Source organism: Lonchura striata, chromosome 3 (genome assembly GCF_046129695.1).
Source record: "Lonchura striata isolate bLonStr1 chromosome 3, bLonStr1.mat, whole genome shotgun sequence".
Lineage (NCBI taxonomy): Eukaryota > Metazoa > Chordata > Aves > Passeriformes > Estrildidae > Lonchura > Lonchura striata.
In genome coordinates this window covers 68,145,368-68,171,537 of record NC_134605.1, presented here as the reverse complement: position 1 = coordinate 68,171,537, position 26,170 = coordinate 68,145,368, and the positions used below count along the sequence as shown (strand labels likewise).

The 26,170-nt window shown below is 37.8% G+C and overlaps 1 protein-coding gene across 1 annotated transcript in view; it reads right to left on the bottom strand.

Moving 5' to 3' along the window:
• The window catches only part of LAMA4 (laminin subunit alpha 4), a 105,516-nt gene that overhangs the window by 15,472 nt on the left and 63,874 nt on the right, over positions 1–26,170 (bottom strand). Inside the window, exons 14-27 of the mRNA XM_021555532.3 lie at positions 24,136–24,277; positions 22,986–23,082; positions 22,065–22,181; positions 21,276–21,461; positions 16,227–16,366; positions 14,868–15,041; positions 13,689–13,831; positions 13,181–13,343; positions 10,951–11,084; positions 9,634–9,805; positions 7,422–7,553; positions 6,241–6,383; positions 2,148–2,283; positions 546–683 (exon numbers count right to left, since the gene is read on the bottom strand). Of these exons, the coding sequence (XP_021411207.2) occupies positions 546–683; positions 2,148–2,283; positions 6,241–6,383; positions 7,422–7,553; positions 9,634–9,805; positions 10,951–11,084; positions 13,181–13,343; positions 13,689–13,831; positions 14,868–15,041; positions 16,227–16,366; positions 21,276–21,461; positions 22,065–22,181; positions 22,986–23,082; positions 24,136–24,277 (2,017 nt within the window). The remainder of the gene's footprint in view (positions 1–545; positions 684–2,147; positions 2,284–6,240; positions 6,384–7,421; positions 7,554–9,633; positions 9,806–10,950; positions 11,085–13,180; positions 13,344–13,688; positions 13,832–14,867; positions 15,042–16,226; positions 16,367–21,275; positions 21,462–22,064; positions 22,182–22,985; positions 23,083–24,135; positions 24,278–26,170) is intronic.

The following is a 26,170-nucleotide window of genomic DNA, read 5'->3' as shown; positions in this document are numbered from 1 at the left end:
ATAGCTGCAAGGAGCTATTCTCAAGAGCAGCTTTTCCCAGTCGCACATGGAAGTCTGATTGCCATCTGGGAATATAGGCAGCGTTGTGACTGATTTCTGTCAGCTCAGCAATGCTCAAAATGCCGTGCCACTAATTCAAACAAACTTTGCTTCTCGGTGATTTTCTGGATGGCAAATGTCAGATCCTTAATATTATTTGTACTTTGGTAGCACCTGCAGGTCCAAATAGGGATTGCACTGCTGCTGAGCACAGCAAGATGCTCTGTACATTTCTGCCCTAAGGACTTCAGCGAGCACAAGTTAATTCTAGGCATACGATCCAGTTCTCCTCTCAGCATCAAAATAATGTCGAAGCATTACTAGTTTTCATCTGTAGATCAAATGCAAACTGCAAAAATGAGGTCGCCAGTGAATGCTTTTATATTGCAGACTACTTTCTCTAGCATGAAAACATAAAGTGAGAAATTGTATTATTCCCCTTGTATTCTCCTGGGGAAAAAATGAAAAGGTAAAATAAAACAAACAGTAAAAAATTAGATACTTACTCCTTCAGAATAGTAAAACAACAGCCCACTGGGCTGCAATGTCCGGAAATTAAAGCCTCCTTCAAACTCAGTAAAGAGGGACACTTTTTGGCTTGATGCAATGAAGCTCTCACCATTGAAATATGCATTGCGAGACATCTGTGTATTAAATAAACCAAAATTACATGTAGAGATCAAAAACCATTCCAATAATACAAAGAATGAGGCTATTTCTTTCTAATTTTTTTTAACACTTGCAGCCAGTTCAGTTCTAAAAACGATTTTTCCTGCGTATCGTACCCTAAATTATATAGGCTTTCTCTCACATCATGGGAAAATCTTGAGAAAGTGTAGCAATTTTAGACTAAGTCAAATTATTCCCAGCTTCCTGGGATCTTGGCCCCATCTTAAGTCTGCTGTTGTTAAAGAGCATGACAAGTGGAAGCAGAGGTACTCATGCCCCTGTCTGAGCTGTGTGGCACTGAGTCACAGTTCCAGCACATGACATATTACTTTCTGTGCTGTGCTGGGTACTGGGGTAGCGTGGAGGGTGTTGGACATGGTGGTCTATAACTCTCTGAGTCTCATGAGCTAAGCTAGGTCCAAGGCAGGACAAATTGCAGATAGCTTTGTGTTGACAGGGTGAGGTGGTGTGATGAGTTCTACAAGCAATCCTTCCTCTTCACAGGTTTGCAGCATGGCTTTTGGTAGACATGGCCACATGATGAAGACACCAAACACTGTCTGGACTTGCCAGCTTGCATTATAGTGGACAAATGATGAATGATAGAAGGAACCAGAAGTTAAATGGCAATTTTCTCAGAGCTAATGTGTTACACTATGACACGAAATAACTTACACATGGATGCTAGATGTAAAAGAGGGGAAGAAAAGAACTAAAAATGTTTTATTTTCTGACTCTACTATATATAGTAACTTAAAAATTACAGTGGATTGGAGGGTGAAATTGCCACCTCTCCAACTGCACTGGTCAAACTAACAGTCCATTAATTCTTTCTACCTACAAAGAAGAATGCAAAACAATCATTATTTGCAAGAACAGTGTGAGAAAATTCAGTAGAAATATGTAAACATCAGAAAGTATAAAAAGCCTTTAGAAAAACTTTAAAACTCTCAAAAAAATCCAAAACAACACTAATGCTGGTGTAGTTATTGTGTGTGTGTCATAGAGGAAGAGCTGATGTGGCTTAAGGCGAGAACTCATTTGAAGGGTGAATATTTTGCTGTCTTTTCCATTTCACACATCTGTATTAGGATGCATGTAACGATGATTCTCCTTGTATCTTTAAGAAAAAATGAATTACACTGGAATATTTCAGAATACAGTAGATAATTTATTTTAGATTGAGCTTTCACATTGCAATTTCACATATGAGAAGAATTTTAAGCGAAATACCTTGTGCTATGGCTCAGAGTGAAAATTGGGTATTATGTCAGCAGGTTTTACAGACACACATAACCCCCCCACCTCTGCCAGTCAATGGGTGCATAGTCATTTCCTTGATGGAAGACTGTCTTTCCATTGTTTGGAGTAAAACTCAAGCTTCCAGCTATATTCATTGTCAAAATTTGCTGTTATGTCACAAATGGTGTTATGCTTACCAGTGAATCCTCTGGGCACCCATAGCTGATTCCCAGGGTTCCTGGTTCTTCCAACAAGTTGAAATCCTTCTTTTGGAACTGGAAACCCTTCATGCAGCCTTTAAAGCCGATACTTCCTGCCAGATGTGAGCTAATGCTGTTGGACAACAATGCCAAACAAACTGCAGTTAGCCCTTGCCTTTCTGAACAGGATTTTGTTGCCAAGATGTTCTAAAAGGCCTGGAAGAACTTCAGTCATTTGCCTCACTGGTGCCCGATTCTTGCATCCTTTTATAAAACAACTAATGAGCCCCACACTATGTTTTGAAAAGTCAAGATGCACCAATTGTAGTAAATATTATGTATTTATAAGTACTTGTGGTAAAAATAAATTTATTTTTATCTCAATTTTTTTAGCTCTAAAGAGAAGTTCTGATTTAGGCTTCCTGTCTTGCTTTTACTAACAATCTCCATTATTGCCTTTGCAAGCAAATGGGTCTCTATTTCTCATGAAAAATACTAACAGAGGTCATGGAAGTAAGAGTAAATTCTACTTGCTGATGTGTAGGTTTACATAATTTTAAATGAGAGCAGTTAGTGGGCTTTCAGTATCCTTTTTATGTCAGAATTGAGGTAGACAGCACAGCAGTGTATCCCAACTGCTCCTACTCATTAGTCTCAGTTTTTCAACTGCGCATCTTACCAAGATACCACAACATTACAGCACAGGGTGATTATAATTGAATTTATCCTCACAATTCTCAAGGTGCATGAAAAAGTAATTTTCATAAAATCACAGTGAGTCTATGACAGGTGCAAGGAAATTATATGGGAGCTATTGCGTACCAGTCCAAGAGATAACTCGGGAACAAATACACTGAAGGAGTGGGTGTGAAATCCAGAGTTTTGACCTGGCTGCCTGGAAGCAGGCTTTGTCCTTTAAGCAAGATGTACCTTAGCAGTGGGACTCTCTTCACGGCACGTGACATGGTACTGTTGACATCTGCTACCTGCACTCACTGTCTGTGAGTTAGCTCATTGTAAGGCAGATATTGGGAGCGTGGCAGAAGAATCAAGATCTGGAAATGCCTATTTTTTTTGCATTGGAAAACCCAGACCATAAGATGAAGTAGTGCAGATGTACATGTACATGTCTGAAATATGGTGAGAGAAGGAGTGCTGTAGGGGCTTAATTTGCTCCTCAGTGAATTCAGCAGGAAGACAAAACCAACAGGAAGGCTTCTGTCATCCTTACTGGGATTTGGACAAAAGTGTGGAGTATCACTAATCAGTTAACTATAAGCTTTACTCTGATTGATTACTCTAATCTTGACTCTCAGGCTGGCTGGATGCGACAAATATGTCTTTGTGTTAAATGCTACAACATTTTATCGAAACAAGCAATAAAAGAAAGGCTTTCACTTAAAGAAAGGCTTTTGAGTTAACTTAATTCAGTTAAGAGTTAAGTTCCCAGTGCTTCTGCCTACCCTTAGCTTTCTGCTTTATGCAGTGAGTGAGGTGGGAGCAAAATAACATATGGTGGTACTTCCAGATTCATTTATTTGGAGAAAAAAAAATCAATTGACAGAGAAAAGTGCATTTGAAGTGAGTAATACGCTGCTTTAGAAGACTGTTAGACTACTCTAAGACTAGAACTAGTTTCGCCATGCTGCTGCTGCCCTGCAAAGTTGGTTAAATGTGAGTCTGTCTGCAAAGAGGAAGCATAAATATCAGTAGTAGATAGTAGTAGCAGTAGAGAGAGAGAAGTACATCATCAGCAGGATACTAACTTATGCTCCTGATGAAAATAGAATGATGCCACCGCATTTGGCCCATACTTTGTGCTGTCTAGTCTTGTCAAGAGAATGAAAGCTGAGTACAATATCAAAGTTGCAGCTCTGCTTGAGTAATTTCTGTATATATTTTTAAACATTATAATTGATAATATTTTTACAATACCTATGGGTTTTTTTTCTGATACTGCTTGTTAATTTGAAATGTAAATTTTAAAGAATTTAGAGATTTTAGAGGAGCTAAGATTTTAGTTAGAAATAAGCCTTACTAGAGTTAATTAAAATAATAATAACAAATGAGTAGGTCTAGATGAAGTAAGGAGTTAGTAGTTAACTAATAATTGATTGCTTGTCAGCACAATGTTTATTTAGCTGGGTTTATAATGAAGAATATAGAAACTGACAAATAGCGTTTAGGAACATAAGACAATTGTGGGCCTCCTCTGTTCTGAAACCAATTGAAGACAAGGAATGGGAGTTCTACCAAGAGTTCATTTGTCATATTTGCATTGAAAAGGTAGAAAGGTCAGAACGAGGAAGACTTCATTTACTTCCTCATTTTGGGACCCCTCCCCATGAAAGGGACCACCGACCCATTTCAAGGGACAAACTACGCATGCTTAATAGCTTTTGGAGTAATTAGCATATGAAGTGGGGAATGGGATGTACCAAAATTATGAATATGTATTTTTATTTTGTGTATTCAATACTTGTATGGATAAAGACTCTGTAATCACCTGGAAGGTATGGTGTGTATTTGGGAGCTATCCCACACACTGCTCAGCGTCGAATAAACATACACTTTCTAACTTTAAACTGTTAGAGAGTTTTTGTCCGTCACAGTTGGATATTGGTACTAGATCAATATCCATATTTTTTCAATAAATCAAATTGAGATGCTATTTTTCCTGCTTTGACAGTACCTTCCAGGTGTTTTTCAGAATAACCACAATCTGCTCAGAAAACTGCATGCATAATTCATGTGATTCATCTTTTATCCTATATTTGTGAACAAGTCTCATCTGCCATTGAGTTGCTAAATTATCTAGATTTCTAGGTCCTTCTGGGCTTTTTCAGTGTTCTTTAGGCTTGATTAATGAAAGTAATTTTCACCATCCTTCGGTACTTTCTTTCTAGATCATTAATGTATTTAATTCCAGCCCCAAGAGACATCCTTTGAGAATGTGCTGTAGACTTTTTATACTGTAAAAACTGAAAAGTTACTACTATGTCCCAATTTCTTTTTCCCAGCTGCTTCCCAATCCACTGCAGCATTTTCTCTCTTCACTTCACTAGCTTTCTTAATAGCCCCTTATAAAAGACCTTTGTAAAGAAGTATTTGAAAGGTAAGTTATACTCTGTTTCTCCCTTGCACACTACTCTGCCTGCATGTTCAAATAACTGCATGGGATTGAAAGGCATAATTTTTCTTTACGTGAAGCTTGTCACTGTATTAAAAGTTTAAAGATTAAGTATTTTGTATCTCAGATTTCAATAGCAGCTTCTTCTGACAGCAAAATAAATAATAAAATTTCACAAGATTTACCACTAAATACCAGAAGCTGTTGTGCAACATTTGGTATTTTTTTTTTTTTTTTTTTTTTAACATGGAGGGTATTCCTGTAAACAGTTGTGACACTTGAAATAGCAGCTGGAGGAGCCCTTTTGAAAATTCTGGCCTTGCTGTCTGACCCTGGGAATGGATACTGCCTATCAGAACAGCATGCTCTTCTTCAAACAGCCAGTCTGCTCTCAGAGCGTGACCCTGGGGTCAGGCAGATTCCTATGGCAGGAAATTAGAGTTACACAGTCTACTGAGGCTAAACTGCATTTCTGCCAAATGGTACAATAGGAAAATGAGACTTTTCTTCCCACACCTACACAGAGCCAGCTGACTTACATCCAAAGAGAGCCTGAGATGAATCAGAACTGAAATGCTTAATGGGAAAAGGATCATCTTTAGGTTTGAAAATGCGATTGGTAGAGGGCTTGGTCACTTTTTGCAGAGCAAGGAAAAATTCCAATTTTATATGTTAACATGTTGTTTGAAAATGCCGTTTTGTTTGAATAACACAACTGTTTCTGTTACCCTTACTAAAACTGGGCTAGTCTCAGTAAAATTTAACTGTGCTGGATCAAGCCTAGGCTTCAGTACTTAAGAGCTCTGAGAGACACTTAGAAGAGTGTCTGAAGGGTTGTTTCATATAATGTTGATGCCAAAGAAATTTTTTTATTGTTATCCCTTAAAGACAGGCTATACAACTTAACTTACATATGGTGATTAATTGAAAATACTGATTGGATCCCATTTGTAAACCAACCTGGAGTGTAAGATGTCAGCAGGTGCTCCTCCAATGTATATATCTGTGAATGGCATTGCTGTTCTTTCATTGTCCACACTTTTTATGTGTCTTCTGTCTACTACCAAGATCATCTTCTTAGAATTGTGATATATAATGGAAATCTGAAAAGAAATGCATGTGCTTAAAAATGTCATCTTTTATGACATTTATATGGTGATCTTGCAAAATTGATTGCATCTTTATACCTTCTGTTGAAGGAGGAACAACAAAATTGTTGAAAAATTCCTCCCATTAAACAGAGAATTTGTTTGTAAATTGGGAGAGGCTGACAATGATTACTAGTAGGAAGTTTATTTTGATGTCACTATTTTTCTGTTGACTGAACCCTCAGGACATTTCAATTAAGAATAAAGAAAATGTATAAAATTCTACACTGTGGCAAACAGATAAGCTCTGTAAATTTCAGAATGCTTTCTTGATTTATTCAAAAGTTAGGGCATACTTTTAAAAAAAACTTATTTCATTATCAAAGCATAGAGAGTTTAATTATTTTCTGCTTAAACATGAACAGACCTATAGCTGTAGTTTTGGTCATGAATCAGACTTTGAATGGACATAAAGTAAAAGGCAGGAGAAGCAACTCACTATGGGAGGATTTACTACTATCGCAGTTACACTGGCTTATAGCAAATTCCCTGAAATGAAATACAAGTAGATAATTTACATCTGCTGAAGTCCCTAAAATAATGTGCATATATAAAAAAAACCAAATCAACTCTCTTTTCAAATGAAATGGGAAATAATTCTTGTAATGCAATGCATAACAACGAAGGTGGTCAAGTTAGCATAATGACATGATTTTACTTGAGAAAGGTTTTATATTTGATATAGAGAACTGTCCTTGATATAATTTCATATGGAATTAATAAAACTTTCTCCCATGTGAATGGTTCTGTCCTTGGCTAGCAATACACACAATCTTTCTGCAAGCACTTATTTATGAGGAGGCAGGGACAGTCTTCCCTTGCCTCTGCTTTGTACTGGTAGGACTTGCATGCACTCTATTCTTCTGCCTGTTCTACCATATCACCACCTGACCCTCATCCTTTTGCACCTTTCATGGGCATCGGAGCAGTTATTTCTGCTTGGAGCCTCTGGGATAGTTGGTCAAATGGCTGTGATAGTAACCATATTTGTACCTCATGAAATTTAGCATCATTAATCCTAGCCTTCTTCATGGAGTCCTCAAGAAGTATGGGGCCGTTGCTGAAACCGAAGTCATAGCGGAGGTACAAGAAACCATTGTGCATCTCTAGACTGAAGAACATGCTCTGTGTAAAACAAAACAGCAGTCAGAAAAGAACTATGTGGCAGCAATTACAAAAAGTTTATAAATAAACAGTGTTGTGAGACTGCCATTGGGAAAAGCATGCTGGGAAATAAATATTTATTTGCAAAATTGTAGCACATTTTATATATGCTTATATTTATAATATATGTGTATATATGCACATGCACACATAATTGCTTTATAAGTGGCAGTTTTTGAAAGACTTGGTGAACTGTTTCCTTATAGAAATAGTATTTGGAAGCAGAGTGATGTCATTATTCTTTATCAGTAAGGTATTCCTGATGTAAACACACCTAGTCACTGTTAAAATAATACCACATGCTCTAAATGAAAGGTATTATACTGGCAAAAGCCATGTTGTGCTCAAATGGCCGTGTCTGCATTAGCAAGTTCTATCACAATGTCTGTAATTGCTCAGGATTTTGCCTTTTCACAGCCCTGATCAGCACTGATGTATTTACTGAAATAATAGCAATAGCTAGAGTGTATTTACTATGTATTTGCTTTCTAGAATTTCTGACTGTTCCTACTTTATGATTCAGTTTCTGTTCTGTGGCTGGGTGACCTAAATTTTATAAATAGGAGCTGTACTTTAGAAAGTCTTTAGGGAGTGCTTGAAATGAAGATCTGCGCCCTAGAATTAGTCTTGTTCCGAAATTAAGCATAAAGAAACAGAAACAAACCTTTATTGCAAATGTGCATCTGGGTTAATGCTTCCAATGCCAATGTTTTGCCTTCTCTCCTAGTGTTCATGGATAATGGAAAAATGGGAACAATAATTCTCAAAACACTACTGCAGGCCAAGCAAGAACTGTTGTCTTTGACATAAATGAGCTTGCTTTCAGAAGTCACTACTTAAAGAAGTAAGAGTAGGTTTTAATCTAGCACCTAAATGAAACTGCAGCCTGGGTTTGTTCTGAACAGCATAAACTTGAAAATGAAGCAAGGATTACATTCAGAGTATTTATGAGCTGTCTTTGCAGAATTGAAGAATGGACTACCACGCTTTTCTAAAAGTGCTTGTGAGCAGGCATGGTCTCCCACAGCTGATATCCAACTTGATTGCAGATTCCACTGACAAATACAAAGTACATAGATCTCCAGGAAACCTCTAGGTGCTTTTGCTTTAAAGAAAAATAAGCGCTCTGCAATAAAGGTTCTTAAACTTTTAACAGCAGCTGCTTAGTCAAAACCTCCTAAGAATGAAGGTTAGTGGTAGCATGCTATGCTGCAGAGCAATTTGCTTCCCACAGCCCTCTTCTGGAAGTTATTCTATAGGCAAACTAGAGAGTAGCTCTTCTAATGACAGGGTTTTTTTTTCCTTCTAAATGCTTAAAGCAGTGTTACATGTAGGTGTCTAGACAAGTGTCTGTCTGTTGACTGCATCTCTGCATCTGCATAGAAAAATGTTTTCTGTGGCTTTTCTAGGTTGTAATCCACACAGAACTCATAAGCTTGATGTGAAAATGCCCAAAGACCAAAAAAAAAAAAAAAAAAAAAAAGTTTGTCTTCAGAGGATATTTTCATGTCTTCAAAATTATAGAGATTGCATCACTCTCAAACTACAGAAAAGCTCTTGACATCAAGCCTTTTTATTTGGACTGCTTTCTATTTTCAGTAACTTAAATATTTAATGCTAGTACACTGTGAGGCACAGTTATAAAAATGACAGCTACCACAGAGTGGCTGCTTTTTGGGAGTTACTTCACAGAAATTTCCCATAGCTTTGATTGAGCATTCACATTTAAATAAAAGTACAACAACTGGGCTTAACTGGAGTCCATCTTGAAGTATCATCACTAGGATATGACCAGTTTGAAGTCCTGGCTGTCTCTGGATAGAAGCAGAATCCAGCTCAGGGCCTTGGCTTCCTGAGGCCTTTGCAGAGCAAGTTCCAGTTCCCTCCTAATGTATACATGCACCAGACAAACACAAAGTATTTCCTCTTCCCAGAAGTTAAATGTGAGGACATAAACAGTTTGGATTTTCCAAGATATTCTAGGTACTGGGGAACTAGTAGTGCCAATGGATAAAGGGTACCAGCAGGTCTTGGTACTCACCCCATTAATCATCAGCAGGATCAATCCATTGTCTGTAGGTGTTCGAACTTCAATGTCAAATCGTGTCACCTGGCTGAATTTTCCCCTTCTCTCAATGTTTCTGGCCAAGGCATAGCCAGAGCCATCAAAGAAATAGCTCACAGCCCGGCTCTGAGTGAAAGCCAACTTATCTCTATAGAAAAATCAAGCAGGGAAGGATTAGTTGGCAAGTACCCATTTTAATTTAGGGGAACTTAAATGTCTTTATATACTTTATTGAAATTATTGTTCTGAACTTCTGCTTCTGCCTGGCATGGTGAGACTGATGACTTCCTTTCAATTTTTTCTGGATTTTTTTTTTCCTGAGAAATAATGTTTAGCTTTGAAGATGAAACTACATCATTACACTGTGCTTTTATCCTGTGCTTTATGTAGAGCTCAGGAAAATTCTTTGCTCATCCTGGTAAAGTGATAGGCCCTCAGCACTTCCTCATTATTAGGATATACATATATGTCTCTTAAGAGCTTTCCCAGTTTGTGCAGAAATCCATTTGAATTCTCCAAGTATCTCTGGTATCTCTGTAGAGGAGAGCATCAGCTTGCACTCGTTCTGGGAATGGTGTGGGAAGCTAATTTTCTCTATCCCAATACTTCCTGCATTTCTTCCCAGTGCATGCTGCAAATTACTCTCCTTTTCTTTCCAGAGCAGGGTTCCACTGTTGCTGCCTGTAGTGTGAGCAAAATGCCTGCTGTGTCTGTGCTAAACGAATGCTGCAGCTTCTACTTTAGGAACTGCATTTCCCAGTTTGTGAAAAGAATATCTGTGGTGGCTTGAAGTGTATGGCAGGAAGAAAGTTCTGTATAAGCTTTCCTAGCTGGGGATGGGGCTACACTAAAGGTTATCAGGCCTACTAGAGCTGACTGGCTGTGGCTGTATCGTTTGGAGCAACGTGATTCGGGTCAGGAGGAGCTCTGTCCTAGGCAAGCCAGTGGGGTAAGGAGGAAGCCTGGAACAAGCCCCAGCTAATGTGGCAGTGTCCTTTATGAAGACATGACCAAGATTGTGAGATAGCTAGTGGAGACAGCAGGAAAATAATAGAGTATCTCATGCTAAAAGGGACTCATAAGGAGTCCAAATTCCATCCATACATGTATTTATAAATAAATAAATTTAAAAAAATTAAACTTGTCAATAAAATTAGGAGCAAAGAGCGACCGAGTTCCTCCTGGGACGGCTCAATACCACTTTCAGTTCGCTAATCTGAAGCAGGAATGAGCCATCAGGACCAGCACTTGAGAGAAACGGGAGCGGCGGAGTGAGGATGGGACTGTCCCTACCTGGCACAAGGTGGCGATGTGGTGGTGTCGATGTTATAGACGTGCTTGAAGTTGTACAGGCTGATCACATCGTCGTTCAGGGTAGCCAGTTCCAGGCAGCCGATGAAGCCAGGTAGGTTTAGGCTAGGAGGGAGCTGTGCAGAGGACGAGGAAGGGTTAAAAGGAGAAAGGTGGCGCTCTTTAGTTGGGTGTTGTGAGAGCATTTGTGCCTGGGGTCAGTTTTGTCCCTGTGCAATTCGTATTTTCAAAAGAAAATACGGTTGATACCGCTGAGAATAGTCTTCACAGCCCTTACCATGATATGGCCTTTGGGCTGTAAGTAAAAAGGGAGCACAAAAATGGTCTCACAGTGAGAGAATTAGGCCGGGTAAGGCAACTGCAAGCAAAAACTTCTTTCGTAGTTTTGATGGAAGCATGCTTGGAAACAGGGAAAAAAGCTAAGATTTGACTAATAATAGAGCTTACTCAATGTATTTGAATAAGCCAGTGGATATTTCATATCGAATGCATAGATATCCTTCACAGCTAAAAAAAGAACTCCATACCATAATTAAAGAGAGAGAAATGAGAGAGCTCTTTAAACCTAGGAGACACGGATTCAAAATCTGTGTCACTGGGTAATCCTCAGTAGGTATTATTTTGAACAGCTAGCAGGATGTAGAGACTTCTTCTTTTAACAAAGGTCACTGCAAATGGAATTTAAACAGCCACACTGGTGAAGGGGAAAATACAAAAGAATAAAGCTAACAGATCTATACCATTCTTTTTATATTAAAATATTTTGCTTGTGGAACAGGTGTGATAATAATAACACCTCTTGTACTTCAGAGTTTGATCACTATAATAGCTTTTCTTCATCTTCTCATTATTTTAATTTTTTTATGATACAATAGCATAGTAATACTTCAATACAGAATATAAGTAGCTGTAAAATTACATTCTTACCTGCAGCACAGATACATTTGGTAAATTATTTTTTCTTTTTTTCCTTTGTTTCTTCTAGTCTTTGAAATGATGTTAAACATGAGAGTTTCTAGTGGTTAAGTGGTGCATTTCATGTGTAACAGGGAAGCAAAAAAGCTTTTAACAAATCAAACTCTATGTTAATAAATAAAAATGTGAGGTGTCTTTTCTAAGAGGGAAGGGACCCATATGCCTATCAAACACGCCTTTCAATATCATGAATCCTTTTCTTCCTGTTTTCCTTTCCACTTTTCTTCATTCTCCTCTTTTCTTTTTCCTCTGCTATGCTCTGGAACAGACCTAGAGGGTTCATTTGCTGGATGACTTTTTGTATGTGCATGTGTGTATGAAACTGTTATTCAGCCTTCACTCCTATTCCCAGGCAGTTTGCACCCAGGACTCAGCAATCCAAAATTCCTGACATGGCATGTATTTAGTAGTCATAATGATGCCAATCTCAGGAATGCATAAGTGTATTGATTTACTCTTTCTGTGTTTTTATGTTTTTAGGACAGCTGATTGTGGATCAGTATTGGGATATTTTTAGAACCTGCTACAGTTAGCTTAAAGAACTTAGAATTCTCTTAGGTCTTTCTAGGTGTGCTTTTATTCAGCCATGCAATTTTCACAGCCAAGATTATTCATAGCAATTTTTAAATCCCAAAAGAGGAACTGATATCTTCACAGAAGCAGGTAGTTGAGGTGCTAGTTTATGCTGACTATTAGGAACTAGACTGATGCTACTGTCTCACACAGGTCTTCACACACATTTTGCTTAGGCAACTTTTCATGCTGTTATAAGTCTGGATTTAAACCAGTGATAATTTAAATTCAAACAAATTACTATCTTGTTCATTTCCTGGAAGATCCTAATATTAACAATATATTACTTTTCATTTTTGTGACAATTGTAAAAGAGAAATTCTAAGTGCCAAGAACTCATTATCATTGAAAAATACTGGTATCCTGCAAGTCAGGTTGGACTAACAGGCCTTTTTTTATACATGCTATTTAACAGCTAGCAAGCATTCCTTTTAGAACTTTTCAGGAAACATGAACAGCAGCTCACAGAAACCTGATCATCATACTTGTTTGACAAAATATGCCAGGCAAAACTTCTTCACCATGGCTAAAAGATAGAATTCTAAGATGATAAATGACTAAATAAGGACTTTTTCTTTATCTACCATTTCTGTGTTTAAATGGAAGTCCAGCAAGGTTAGTTTGCACTATTTAATTTTGAATAGAGAATATTTATCTGACCAACCTTGAAGCCTGGAGGCACTCCACCAACATAGAAAACAGCATTTTCAGGTTCCAAATTAAGAAGGGAGCCAGGACCAAGAACCTCTCCCTTTTTGATGAATTTTTCTTCAGCTGTGCTGCTAAGACTGGGCACAGTTAAAAACATTTTGCCATGTCTTCCAATCCTGCAGAAAAGAATTATAAGGGAAGAGAATTTTATGATGGTCAGACTTACAAAAGAACAAACAAGCCTCCAACTCATGGGGTAACTAAAACCAGGAAGGGTTTTATATCCTTGGAGAAGACTAGTAATCAGGAGGTAGAAAAAGGGAGGGACGACAGACATTATCTCTTCCTCCCTGTGGCCCCTTTGGTCTTGGCTCTTCAAAAGCAGGAAGAATTTCCATTTATTTTAGCAGGATTAGAACCAGACACTGAAAATTCCTGATTGGCAGCTCTGACACAACCTTTTCTGCTTGATTTTTCCTGTTAACTATTTGATTTTAGGGAAATACATGTTATCACGTTACCTCTCAATTTTGATGATACTGAAGTGAGAAGGCCAGGTGCTCACTGGCTTGGCATCCAGAGGTATCTCCACGTCTTGGCTCCCCAGATTATAAATGTACACAAGATTGTCATTTTTAATTGCAAGACCGATGTAATGTTTAGCCTAAAATACCAACGGAGAGACATGTTAGAGATACAGCATTGAAAGAGATTTAATGCAGGACATAAGTAAAGGTAATGACTGAATACAGGTAAAACTGAATGACACTTTTAAATATTACTGAAAGCTATTTAAATAGGAACAAAACCTTCATTCACTAATTGGTTGCTTTCACCACATAAAACTGTACAGAAAAAAAGTCTCTGATATTTTACTTTATATCCATTTTTACTGAGGTAAATTCAAGGTCATGAGGACTCTGCTGACCATGAATTAGTCATGTTCAATGGGAAGCTGTTCATCATTATTTAGTGTGCAGCGCCATGTGCAGGAAACGGTCTAAAGCCTAAGTATTATGCTGCAATTAAATATTCTGCCAAGAGGCGTTTCACTTGATTTATATTCAGTAGACATTCTTTTTTAGGAAAGCTTAAAAATAAAAGCCTGGATCTTTACCTTCCCACGTAATAGATTGCCAGAATAATAGCTGGCTTGTGAGTTGTGATTTTTTTTTCTTTTCAGAACCACAGTTTAAAGAACAGCTATTTCAAAGTAGTGATCAAGAGTGTACAGAGTGTACAACAGCAGCACAAGCCACAGATAAAGAAGTCTGCTTATCTTGTGGGCCTGTGAACTCAGAGATTTGGAATTGACACTGTCAACAGCATAAACTTATTAAAGCATATCTCACAGAAGCCAGGCAGGTGACATTGACTGCTTAAGAGCATGTCGGTATTGGCAGAGGAGATAGCAAGTGTGGCTTGCAGCAGTGACAATCAAAGCAGTACACTGCCAGGCAGTCTAATTTGCTTTTTAGAGAGCATCCTTCATTGTTTGGGGTGACAAGTCTCAAGGACAGGGGTCTCAGGAACCCTCGCTCTTTGCTTGTCACAAAATAAGTGATGGTCATAGAATAGACACCTTTAGTTCTGAAACATGAAGAAACAGTGACAGGAAAAACTGAGGGCAAATAAATTTCAAACTGATTTAATTTTTTTTTTTAATATATGCATAATAGTTAACTGGTCTATTCGCTTACATTTTTGTTTCCAAGGTACAAAATGAATCTGTCCGGAGAGGCTGCCAGTTGTGGGTTTTCTTTGTGGAGCTTTATGTACAAGCTCATGGAAGTGAAAGATTTCAGTTCTTCCACATTGATCTTTGGATTGACTTCAACAGCTGATTGGCCTTCAAACATCATAGATACTTGGACCTGTGGTTGCAGAGGGACAAAGTGAGACACCTGTTGTTGCCTGGGGTCGTTACTTAAGGTAGGTGTGTAACAATACTGTGCCAGCAGCCTTGCTTACTCCAAGAGTGGAGCTGGCATCTATATATTGGCATGTAAAATTGTATGTTTGAAACAATCTTTCCTGAAAAACACTGTAAAGATTATGGAGAAAGTTATCTTAAAATTAATTAAAGGTCCTAATGAACTCTGCTTTAGCATATTCATAAAGAAAATTACATTTTAGTGGGAGATAGGTGTGTGCATAGTTGAATCAGGGCTACATTACTATGTATGGAACATAATGAAATTCTCGCACAGCTATAAAACTTCTGCTCATAATTTATTTCTTTGCTTTGGGAGTAGTGCAACCATTTTCTATTCATGAGTAATCCTGTTATATCATTGAATCTACAGTGATATTTATGAGATGTTAAAAAAATTGTAAAACTGTTCATTTTAGTTCAAAATGCTTTCAATATAACTGAAGTAATGTTTTCAAGTTTAAACACAGTATACCTGAATCACAAAATACATTTTAAAGAACAGTCAAGCACTACATACAAACTGATTTTTCCAAGTTATATTCCAGCACTGTGAACATACAATAATACACTGAATTTTTTATTTCTCTGAATGAATTCAAATATACTTGACCTTGGTTTTCTCGTTAGAGAAAAAACCCTCATTATTTATGTATGGTAATGAAAGTGGTTTTTTCACTATTAAATATGTGTGAGCCAAGGATTCTCTTACCCTGCAGAAAATTAATTCAAAAGACAGGAAAAGAAATCCTGTCATCTCAGAAAAGCTTCCATTAAATTGCTGTAATTATTACTCATGGTAATTAGCTTTGTAGGTAATTTGCCTACAAATTATAGGTAATTAGGTTTTGTTTTTCTGGCCATCTTATGCATTGTGCCCAAATCTTTGTTGTCAAATTGCTACTGCAGTAACAATAGTCTACCATGAATACTATGATAAAGTCAAAGGCTTGCAAATAGTAACTATAAGGAGTTTAATGACCTCCAGTGTGCTTTGTTCATTTGGTTTTGGGGAGGTGACAATGTCCAGGTTTGGGTTCTAGCATAGCCCAAGAAAATGGAGGTTATAGTAAGATTTGATTATTAGCACTAGTAACCAAAATCCCCAGAAGTCCAAAAGTTTTACCTTGCTTGCTACACTCCTGGTTTGAGCAATTAACTCTCTGATCCGCTGAATGCTGGAAGAAATATTGTTTGCTGGTGCCTTCTGTTCTACTCTGCGCATTTTGTCCAGGAGTTGAGGGAAAACCTCTGTAAGTTTCTTCACTGCAGTTAGAAAAGAAGAGACAGACTTTTTTTCTTCTTTGAAAGACTGGTTCTGCATCAGGACTATTCCACCCTATCCCTATCCTCTTAGGTTAGCTCACTTGTCTCCTTCTGCTTTTTGATCAACTCATAACTGTGATGTGTGAGACACAGTGATTTCAGAAAGGGTAGTGATTTCTAAGAATCTGGTGTTGCTAAAGTTTTTGGAAATAAGTTTGCACAAAGGACACTATGTTTTCTCAGGACTCATAGGTAATACTGTAGTGTGTTACGTTTGTAATACTTTCCTCAAGTAGCTCTGCAAACATTAATAGTTTTAACCTTTTAATCTGCCTTCAAGACAAATGAATGTTAAGCCTAATTTTACATCTACGACAACTGGAGCAGAAGAATTATATGTTCAGCATATCACTGGATATCTGTAGCTGACCTGGGAACTGCATCTAAGAGTTATGGTTCATGAACTCTTCAAATTCACTGTAAGGGAGATGTATAGGCTGTTTTCCTCAGCTTTCAGCTATGTGTGCCTCCCAGAGGTTATCACCCAGACAGCAACATCTCTGCACAGGAGATGTGTTTGCTTGTGGCTCGCAGTCATGACTCAGGACAGAAACACTGCCAATTTCATGCTGTGGTGACAGGCCTGTGGTGTACAACAATAGAAGGCCTTAGATGATGATGATGATGATGATGATGATGATGATGCATGTACACCTAAACTGTGCTTAGTACCTGCCCCAGTCCTTGTGATTGGTAACCTCGTTAACTTTCCTGCCTGCATCTGCCAGCGGTCATGAATTAGAGTCCTGGACCTTTGGTCTTTCGCTGTTGTGTCCTCTGGTGGTACATGTGCAAATGTTATTGTTATCAAAGGGAAATTCAGGGGCTCTGTTGTATTCAAGGTGAGAGAAGTCCTTTCCCAGGAAGATAAGCAGAAAAATTATCAAGAAGGAAAAATAACTATCCTTAATTATAATCCAATTTTATCACATCAGATTCCAATGACATGCTGCCCTTTGAAGGATATTTACACATCACATCATTTTTCATCTTTAATTAAATGTAGGTACAAGAAGCTGAGTATAATGAAATGTGAGTTTTAGCTGCAAGCTACATGCATATAAGAAGGATCCAGCATTCAGAGTTAATTTTAATGACATGGATTCACTGTAAAGGTTAAGATCAGATTTGTAGGGTTTAAAGTTATATTTTAGGGGTTGCCAACTTACATCCACCTGCTCTTGTGTTCTTCCCGTTGTATTTTTTCCTTTGTCTGGGACTCATGGAAGGGACCTTAAAGATCACCTAGTTCCAAGCACCCTGCTGTGTGCAGGGACATCTTGCACTGGACCACATTGCTGAGAGCCCTACCCAACCTGGCCTTGCACATCTCTGGATGAAGACTGCAGGGAGGCAGGTAAAGGGGCTAATAATCAGATATAGGAGACTATATAAAAAACAAGGGAGGAGGAGCAGACTCCAGTCACTTTTCTGTGTTTCCAGACTACATTGAATAAGCCTCAGCCTCATTCATATCAACCCAGACTATGAGAATATTCCATGGAGTCCTACAAGTCTGCTTGTTTTTGGAAAGAGTGAAAAATCTGTATTTGTCAGTCCTGTGCTTTCTCTGCTTGGGTGTTTTCATTTGTGTTTTACTTTCCAAGTTCAGTCTAGGAGTGGGCCATATAGAACTTTAGACCCTCAATTTTTTTCCATTTAGTCCTGAAAGGCCTTATGTTGTAGGACTTGGTAATCAACTGTTCTATATAAAGCTTACTGTACCTTAAAATATCATGACTTTAATGAATCCACAAAGAATTACAGTAAATTTTGGTGATACCAAAATGTTTTAAATGTTCTGCTTAAAAAACCCAAACAAAACCCAAATCAGGAAGTTTTCTTTACTATTTTCCATTTTTAAGGCAAAAAAACTGCAATCTCAGAAAATTATTTAGCAAATTGCAGCCATTTTTAAAATAATTTGCAACCAAATTGGAATTGTGTTTGATTCACTGTCTTAAAACCTGTTTTTTCTGTTTGAAATTTGATGCATTAAACTTGAAATGCTACTATAACATGTAAACACAAAACTGATACCTGTAATACTATTGTGAAATCTCAATATAAATCTCTTCCTCTTGGCCTTTATAATGGTGTTCTTCAACACAGAAGAACATTGATTTTGATTTCTGTATTTGTAATGAAGATGGGAGTGGAAAAGAAGACTAGTCTTACCCAGTGATAAAATATAAAAAAGAATAGAAGGGAAATTGTCAAGGAGGAAATACCCTGACTGTAACCTTCCAGACACTTTCCCCTTTTACATTTTCCTTTCCAAACTGTCTGCCCCCTCTCTGCTGAAGCCTACCAGTTTTCTGTACAATGGCAACATGGACTATTCTCAGACAAACTGCACAGCCAAGATATGCTCTCACCCTTCCAAACACCAAATGCATGCTTTATTCAAGGGCAGTGCAGACATGCCAGCTTAGAGGCTTCAGCTCCTTTGGTAGGATTATTGGCATGAAGATCGGGTGTTTTGGTGTTCCAGACACCTGTCTGAACATTTGTAGTGACTTTGCTTTGGACTTGGATGGGCATTACTCCTGTCAGATCAACCTCTCCTGGCAGAAGACACAGCTGATCTGGGAACGCTCCACCATTCCTGGCACGTCTGCATCTGTCTTCCTGGGCTGTGAATCACAATCACATCTGTCTGAGCACTACCTGTGCCAGCCTCCTGTGTAGCACTGATCTCCTCAGCTATTTCTACCTGATCTTTCTGGCAAAAACACCCTCATCATAACTTTAAACAAACAAATCAAATTACTTCAGAACAAAAATGCCATGGAAAAGCTTCCTCCACAAATGTACTAGGGCACACTTAGCTGTAGGTTGCATATTAGCATCTCTCCAACAGTTAGTTTGTGGTCAGCAGGCCCTCCAGGAGCTTGGATATGAACAAATATTTTCAAGGTGACTCCTGACCTGCAAACCCACCATCACAGAGAAGACTTTTTTCCAGGCATGTGACATAGAGGCTGTTCTTATTCCTTTTTGGGAACATAACCAAGGGAGAGCTGGATCATTTTAACTCTGTTCACTCTTACAGAGCACCTCAAATGCCACTGGAAATATTTTCTCCAGTATATGAGCTTGTATGAGCAGCTTTTTTTGACTCCTGAATGTCTGCTGGCATTTTGAGCATGAAGAGCCAAATGCAGTCTGTGTTGCTGCTCTACCCACTAAGCTGGCAAGGGAAAATGTTAAATGTAAATCAAGTGTAAAGGTGAATAAAAGCAGCTTCATGTGTAAGCTACAGCACACTGTTTCTCTTGGAAGTTTTTCATCATACTATTCCCTCATGGGAGGCCAATCATATCCACATTTGCATTATTTTACATGGTAATTAGAAACCATAGCCTAAACTACTCTGTGGTGATCAAAAACATTTTACAGCAATGCATTCCAATCCAAGTGCTGTTATATTAACTACACTCCTATGAAGCTCTGTGCAGTGACTAGCGGTGAGCTTACCCATTCCCAGAGAGAGAGGTTCACTGTTCCCCTTTGATGGAAATCTCAGAGAAATCTGAGTTTCCTCCAGTTCTGGAGCCAGAAATTGGGATATTGAATAGCACTGAATTTCTTCTTGTGAAAGGAACTTCTAAACCAGTTCTTGGGAGTACTCACTTAACAAAAATACTAGGGGTAAGAGTCTTATTGATCAAGGAATTCTGAAAATAACATGACTCTTGGGATGCCCCGGCTGAGAGGGAAGACAGTCACTTTGGAACACTAGAAACAATGTTGGATTTGATGCTCATAACACTGTTTGCAGTAAAATGACACTTGCAAACTTCCTGATAGAAGAAGGGATTTAGGGCAGTAGATCTGAGATTCAGACTTTCTGGAGACAGAATCAATGAAGTTACGGAATTTCTCTGAGGTATTTTTAGAAGGCAAGACATCACTGAACAGGTCTACAGCTGGTGGCATCATCAAACATGTTAAGGAAATTACTTGTTCTGGACTTCCAGCCTCCCTAGCCATAAATATTTTAGGATTAGTGAGCCTCTTGAGCAGAGTCAAGAATACATGGAGCGATAAGTAGTGGTGCTGTAATAAATTTTTTATTCAAAATATTTTTGTTTGATTGATAATAATCTCGATTGATTATTTTCTTCCCCAATTATTCTTTTCCTTCTTTCTAAAGTCACTTTATTTCAGCTTCATCTTCATGTCTCTTTTTCTACTTTTGCCTATCATCTTCATTTTAATTTTGCAGTCTGCCTTAGCTTTTCTTTTGTCTTTTTATTTGCCTTAAATTTTTCATAATAAGTTTTCCAATGTTTTTTTTTTTCAATAATAAAAGTGGAATTAACATGATGTTTACAAGCTTCTCTAGAAATCATCCCACTTAAATATTTTATTTCCTCTATCCTCTTTGACTCCTTTGTTTAGACTACAAGCTTATCAAGTGAGGGGCCATTTCTTCTCCATGTTTGCACTCCTGAACACAAAAGGGTTCTGCTTTCAAATGCTTCTCAATGTTAAAAAGCAAACAGACAAAAAACCCTAAATCACCAACCATAATAGCAAGAAGTGTTTAAACAAGCTGTTTACCATTCAGTGTGACCTTGATACCCCGATAAAAACACATTAGAATTCAATAAGTCTTCAGCACTTAAATGTTTAAATAATTTTTAGAAATCCCTGAGGATCCAGTGTTTTTAAACTATAGTCAACACCTAGACAACTGCTAATTTTTGAAAATTTTCATGGGGGCAAATACTAGAAGATTATATGTGATGAATATGCAATGTAAACAATTAATATAACGTATTATTGCAATGATTCCCTGATTTTGTAACACTGAGGAATGGCAAACTTCATGTCACCATACCTGCATCCCCAGCTGAATGCACAGCACTGTCAAATGCCTCTGAATTTTGCTGGAAGTCTTGCAGGTTTTGGGACCACAACCTCACGTTCTCATCCATGGGGGTCGTAGCCTGTGTTACTGTCGTGGTAGCACTTACAGCCTCTGCAGTCTTCAGCTGAGCTTGCTCCAAACGCTCTCTGGCCTCCACTACAGAACAAATAGGGAGTGACAGGAAAGGAACTCTTTCAAATATTCAAGTGTGTTGTGTGTTTCATCACTCCCCACTCTCTGTCTTCCCCTTCCCTTTTCTCTTCTTCCCTCCAGTTTATATACACTGAGAATATGGAATGGAATATTCTTTTGGTCAATTGGGGTCAGCTGTCCTGGCTGTGCTCCTTCTCAGTCTCCCATGCATCCCCAGTCTCCTCACCACCATGAAAAGCAGAAAAGGCCTTAGCTCTGTGTAAGCTCTGCTCAGCAGCAACAAAAACATCTCTGTATTATCAACTCCGTGTTCAACAAAAATCCAAAACAGAGCCCCATGCTAGCCACTGTGAAGAAAATTAACTCTACCACAGCCAAGATGAGTACAAGGTTCAATAAGAATGTTAATAATTTCAGTGACTAAACATTTAATTTCATTATGAAAGTGATAAAGCTGCATATTTGATATCTAGGTCTAGTAGTTTCAGCCAAACTCTTATAAGTGCTGAACTCTTAGTAGCAACTTCACATCCATATTCAAAGATAAAAATGTGCTCTTCAGTGTATGAAGATAAAGCATCATAGAGATGAAGTTCCTCTCCCAACCTGTCTCTGCTGACTGCATTTTTGCGATGGCTCTCATCAGCTGGCTCCGCAGGGCATTCATTCTGGCAAAAGAGCCATTGACTTGCCAGCTGGTGTCTGCAATGGTGTAGCCGCTGCCTGTGGGGAGAAAAGGGGAGGTACAGCTGAGGGGCCTCCAAGTGCTGTCTGAAAAGGTAAATTCAATCCTGGGCAGGTATGTCCTTAGGCATTTACTATAACATGGACAGTATACCATGGCCTCTTTTAATTTAGGACATACTTGCACTCTTTATGAAATCTAAAGGAAAAAACAGCCCTGCAGCACCCCTGCTTGCCACAGGGTGTCTTCCAAAAATTTGGAGAGCTGTGTTCCAGTCAGTTCTCTTTCTCCTTGCTTTACCAAAAGTGCTGAGAATAGCTGCAACTGGTACACAGGAATAGTTTTAAGGAACTCAAAAAGTCCTGAAAAATTTGAAAGGTAATCCTCTAATTCTAGATTTTTCTTTCATTTGCAAAGAAATTAATTTCTTTCACTTCTTTAATTTGTGAAGAAAGGCCAAACTACTTTAATATTTATTATTACCCTCCACGGGTGAAATCTAGCCTTCTGAACACTTAAGCTGCTGTGATTTGATTTTAATTGAACTACTTAATTGAGTATATTTACCGGTGAACAACAGTTTGCTGGGTCACATATTAAAATAGTAATTGTATCTGAAAGGAACTTTTCATGAATGAAATAAACTATCAATATCTAGTAGGAGGACAAAACACGAGCTACTCAAACTGTGCCCATGGCCATTTCAAGTACTTTGTGTGGTAAATTCAATCAATAACCTGTTCTGTTGCAGCAGTAGTTCTGCTTAGTGATATGCTTCTGAAAGGTATTTTAATGTGCATGGCTATAAGCTGATTGGGAAAGTAGAAAGGATGTATATTTACTGTCATGTGCTGTCCGTTGTAACTGCATGGCTCGGATGAGAAGTTCTTCACTTTTACCTTTATGATAAATGACCTGAGTATCAATTCCGACTGCAGCCTACAAGCATGTTCCAAAAAAAGAAAGTCAGAATAATCCTTATCAAATATGCCACTTTACTGTGATTAATTGTGGACAATATTTTACCTTCATATAAATGCAACTGCAAAGTCACTACAGTTTCATTTGTTTTGTTAACATTTAAGATTGGCAGTTGGATTGGTAAAAAGTCTGAAAAGCAAAATTTTCCATTTTAAGAAATTTTAGAGAAGTGTATGGTTTTCCAAACAACACTACTGAGTAACAAAGATGGAGAAAATTTATCAGCTCCAGTTTAGGCAACATGACTAAATGCTGCCTGTTATTTAGGAACTGTGACTCTTAATTTCTACTGTCATCTCAGATAGGTGATAAATGCTTTCACATCATGGGGAGCTGCCTTGCAGTCTGCAGCAGTACGCTGGAAACAGAGGTCTGGACTTGAAATCCCTCAGCCCTCTGGGGTTCAGACACCTTTAATCTACCCAAATTATCTTGCTATCCCACTAATAAATTGCTGGTAAGTAGCACGTATACAGACTGGTAACTACAGGCATACAAAAACTACATGTGAAGTATTTTTGAACAGTAAGACCGAGAAAAAAATTAGCATCCTACTCCTTACACTGAGTGTGTGAGTGGGCTTTGTCCCATTTCAGCCTGATTTTCTATGGGATGCAGTGATGTCTTGAGCACATTTCCTGCCACATGGCACTCAGTGAAGTAGGGGGACTCAAGCACTAAATGCCAGCTCAGGCTCCCACAGGAGCAGGGAGTTGTCTGCAATTTCACAGAAACGTCTCAATGTGAGTGACAACACAGAGCAGCATCACCCTATGGGATAGGGACAGAAGCACCTCTTGTATCTTTTTAAATACCAGGAGACTTCAGACTGGAAGAATAATTAACTACATGGGAATTAATTCAGGAAATAATAAAGGAAAAAACTGTGCAGTGTGAAGCTAAATACTGCCAGACAACAAAAGTTGTTTTTTCTTTACATTTAGGTACCTGAAGTCCCTGAAGTCCCTGAAACATTGTAAAGTAAAAGCTGGTATTATGAAAATTACTTACATCCTTGACCCGGTTTGTTGTGTTCAGTGCCAACAATGCAACCTCATTGGCTTCTTCGATATAACCAGCAATGTTTTCATACACATTTGAAGCATTGATTGCCCTTTGTACCAAACCATTTGAATCAACACCATACAAATTCCTGTTAAAAAGAGAGTAAAAGGTGAAAGAAACCAAACTGAATCAAAGTAGTTTCTGACTACATAATCACACACATAAATGTACTTGGCCTAACTGGTATTCTCTTCATTGTGTTTGACCAATCTGAAGCAGGTGAAAACTGTGTGGATAGAAGAATCTCCCCCGCCATATAACTCTGAGAATTTTGCCCTTAACATTTATGTGAGCAGCAACAAATGACTACTCAGTTTTTACCTTTTTTTTTTTTTTTCTAGATTAGATATTCCATAAATTAACAGAATAACAGGTCTATCAGTAATCCTTCTTTAGGAATGATTCCTATCAATGAATGGAAAGAACTATGTGTGTCAGTGACCAGGATAGATGGGTCACTGTCTGTCTATATTTTCCAAGGTAAGTGGAAAAATGGGGAGAATCAGATGAAGAACTACCCCTAGCCATGAGAATTTGCAGGAGTTAGACTGAAAGAATCCTTTGATGGCATGGTTTTGATCTGCATGTTAGGTGATAACTGGTCTTCAGGGGAGATTCCAAACAGAAGATAGTTCTGGGCTCAACATTCATCTGTTAACAAATTTGAATAAATATTATTTTTTAATGTTCTGGTGATAAGCAGATTTCAAAGTATATTTTAGAAAGATGTTCTAAATATAGATGTATTTGCACATGTGTGCATTCACTTCAAAGTGTTTGCACACTGAGAGATTATTAAATTTCCAGATTCAGCATTATTGCAAGAATTTTCTGCTAAATTCCCTTAAGGCAAAACAATAAACTCTATCAAATAAAAGCCTAACAGGCTAATAAAGCAAACCCATAAAACCAAGATGTTTTGAAGACAGGCTAAATGTTTTAAAGGATTAAAGTTTCACTGCAGGACAATCTTCTCAACAAATAATAGAGTCAGCATTAATCCATCTGGGTATTTTGTAATTACTTTTGTTTGCTTTTTGTGAAATTCCTAATGTGTTAAACTTAGTAATAATTTTAAAATTATTTTGGTAAGGGAGGAAGGATAGCTATATGGGGTATTTTCTTTCAAGTTAGTCTGCTGTCCCCAGTTAACTGATCTCAGGCTGAACATATTGTTTGGTTTTTATGTTCCTGTAGTTTGTGTGTCATTATAGAACAGTCTCAGATGTCAGCTTTATACAATTGCATAAAAGAAGACCATCTGTTATTTTTTCCCTCTATTTTAATCTCCTATCTAGGGCATACAAATATTAAGAAACAACTGGTATTTAGATAATATACTTGAAGAGTAGTTGTAAGCTTATCTTCCAAAAGCATATGCCTATGATATTACTTAAGGTAGATTTTGGTGACACATTTTATTTAAGAATTCATTTACAGCAGTGATTTTTCCACGGATTGTCTTAGTTGCAAATAAAATCATTAAATTTATTTAGAAGTGATTTTTTAGTAAATTGGTGCAATGTTGATGCATTTGGTATCTTCCAACAAAATATAAAAACTTAAAATGTTTTTGATGTTGTTGTGAGCCAGTTTTATTTAGCATCAGAACTACTCCATCTGTAAAACTGTTGGATAAAAATTCTCTCAAAGCTCATTTTGTACCCTGTAATGCTAAACATTTTTTTAATGTAAATGAACCTACTGACATGAGCAATTTCTGTGGACCCATTTAATCTTGCTTGTATTATTTCACTTTTCACTAATCCACCTTTCCTATTATTTTGGAAGAGGAAGGGAACATGCCCAATTAGACTAGAGAAAATGTCATGCAAGATATATACTTATTCTTTAAAAAGTTTCATAGATTTTGCCTAGCTCAACTTCAGCTGTTCTGTGTGGACCATGACAAGTCCTTCTACACATGACTTAACACTGATTTGTTTAGTGCCTATTTATTGTCACTGTGCTTCTGCTTGTC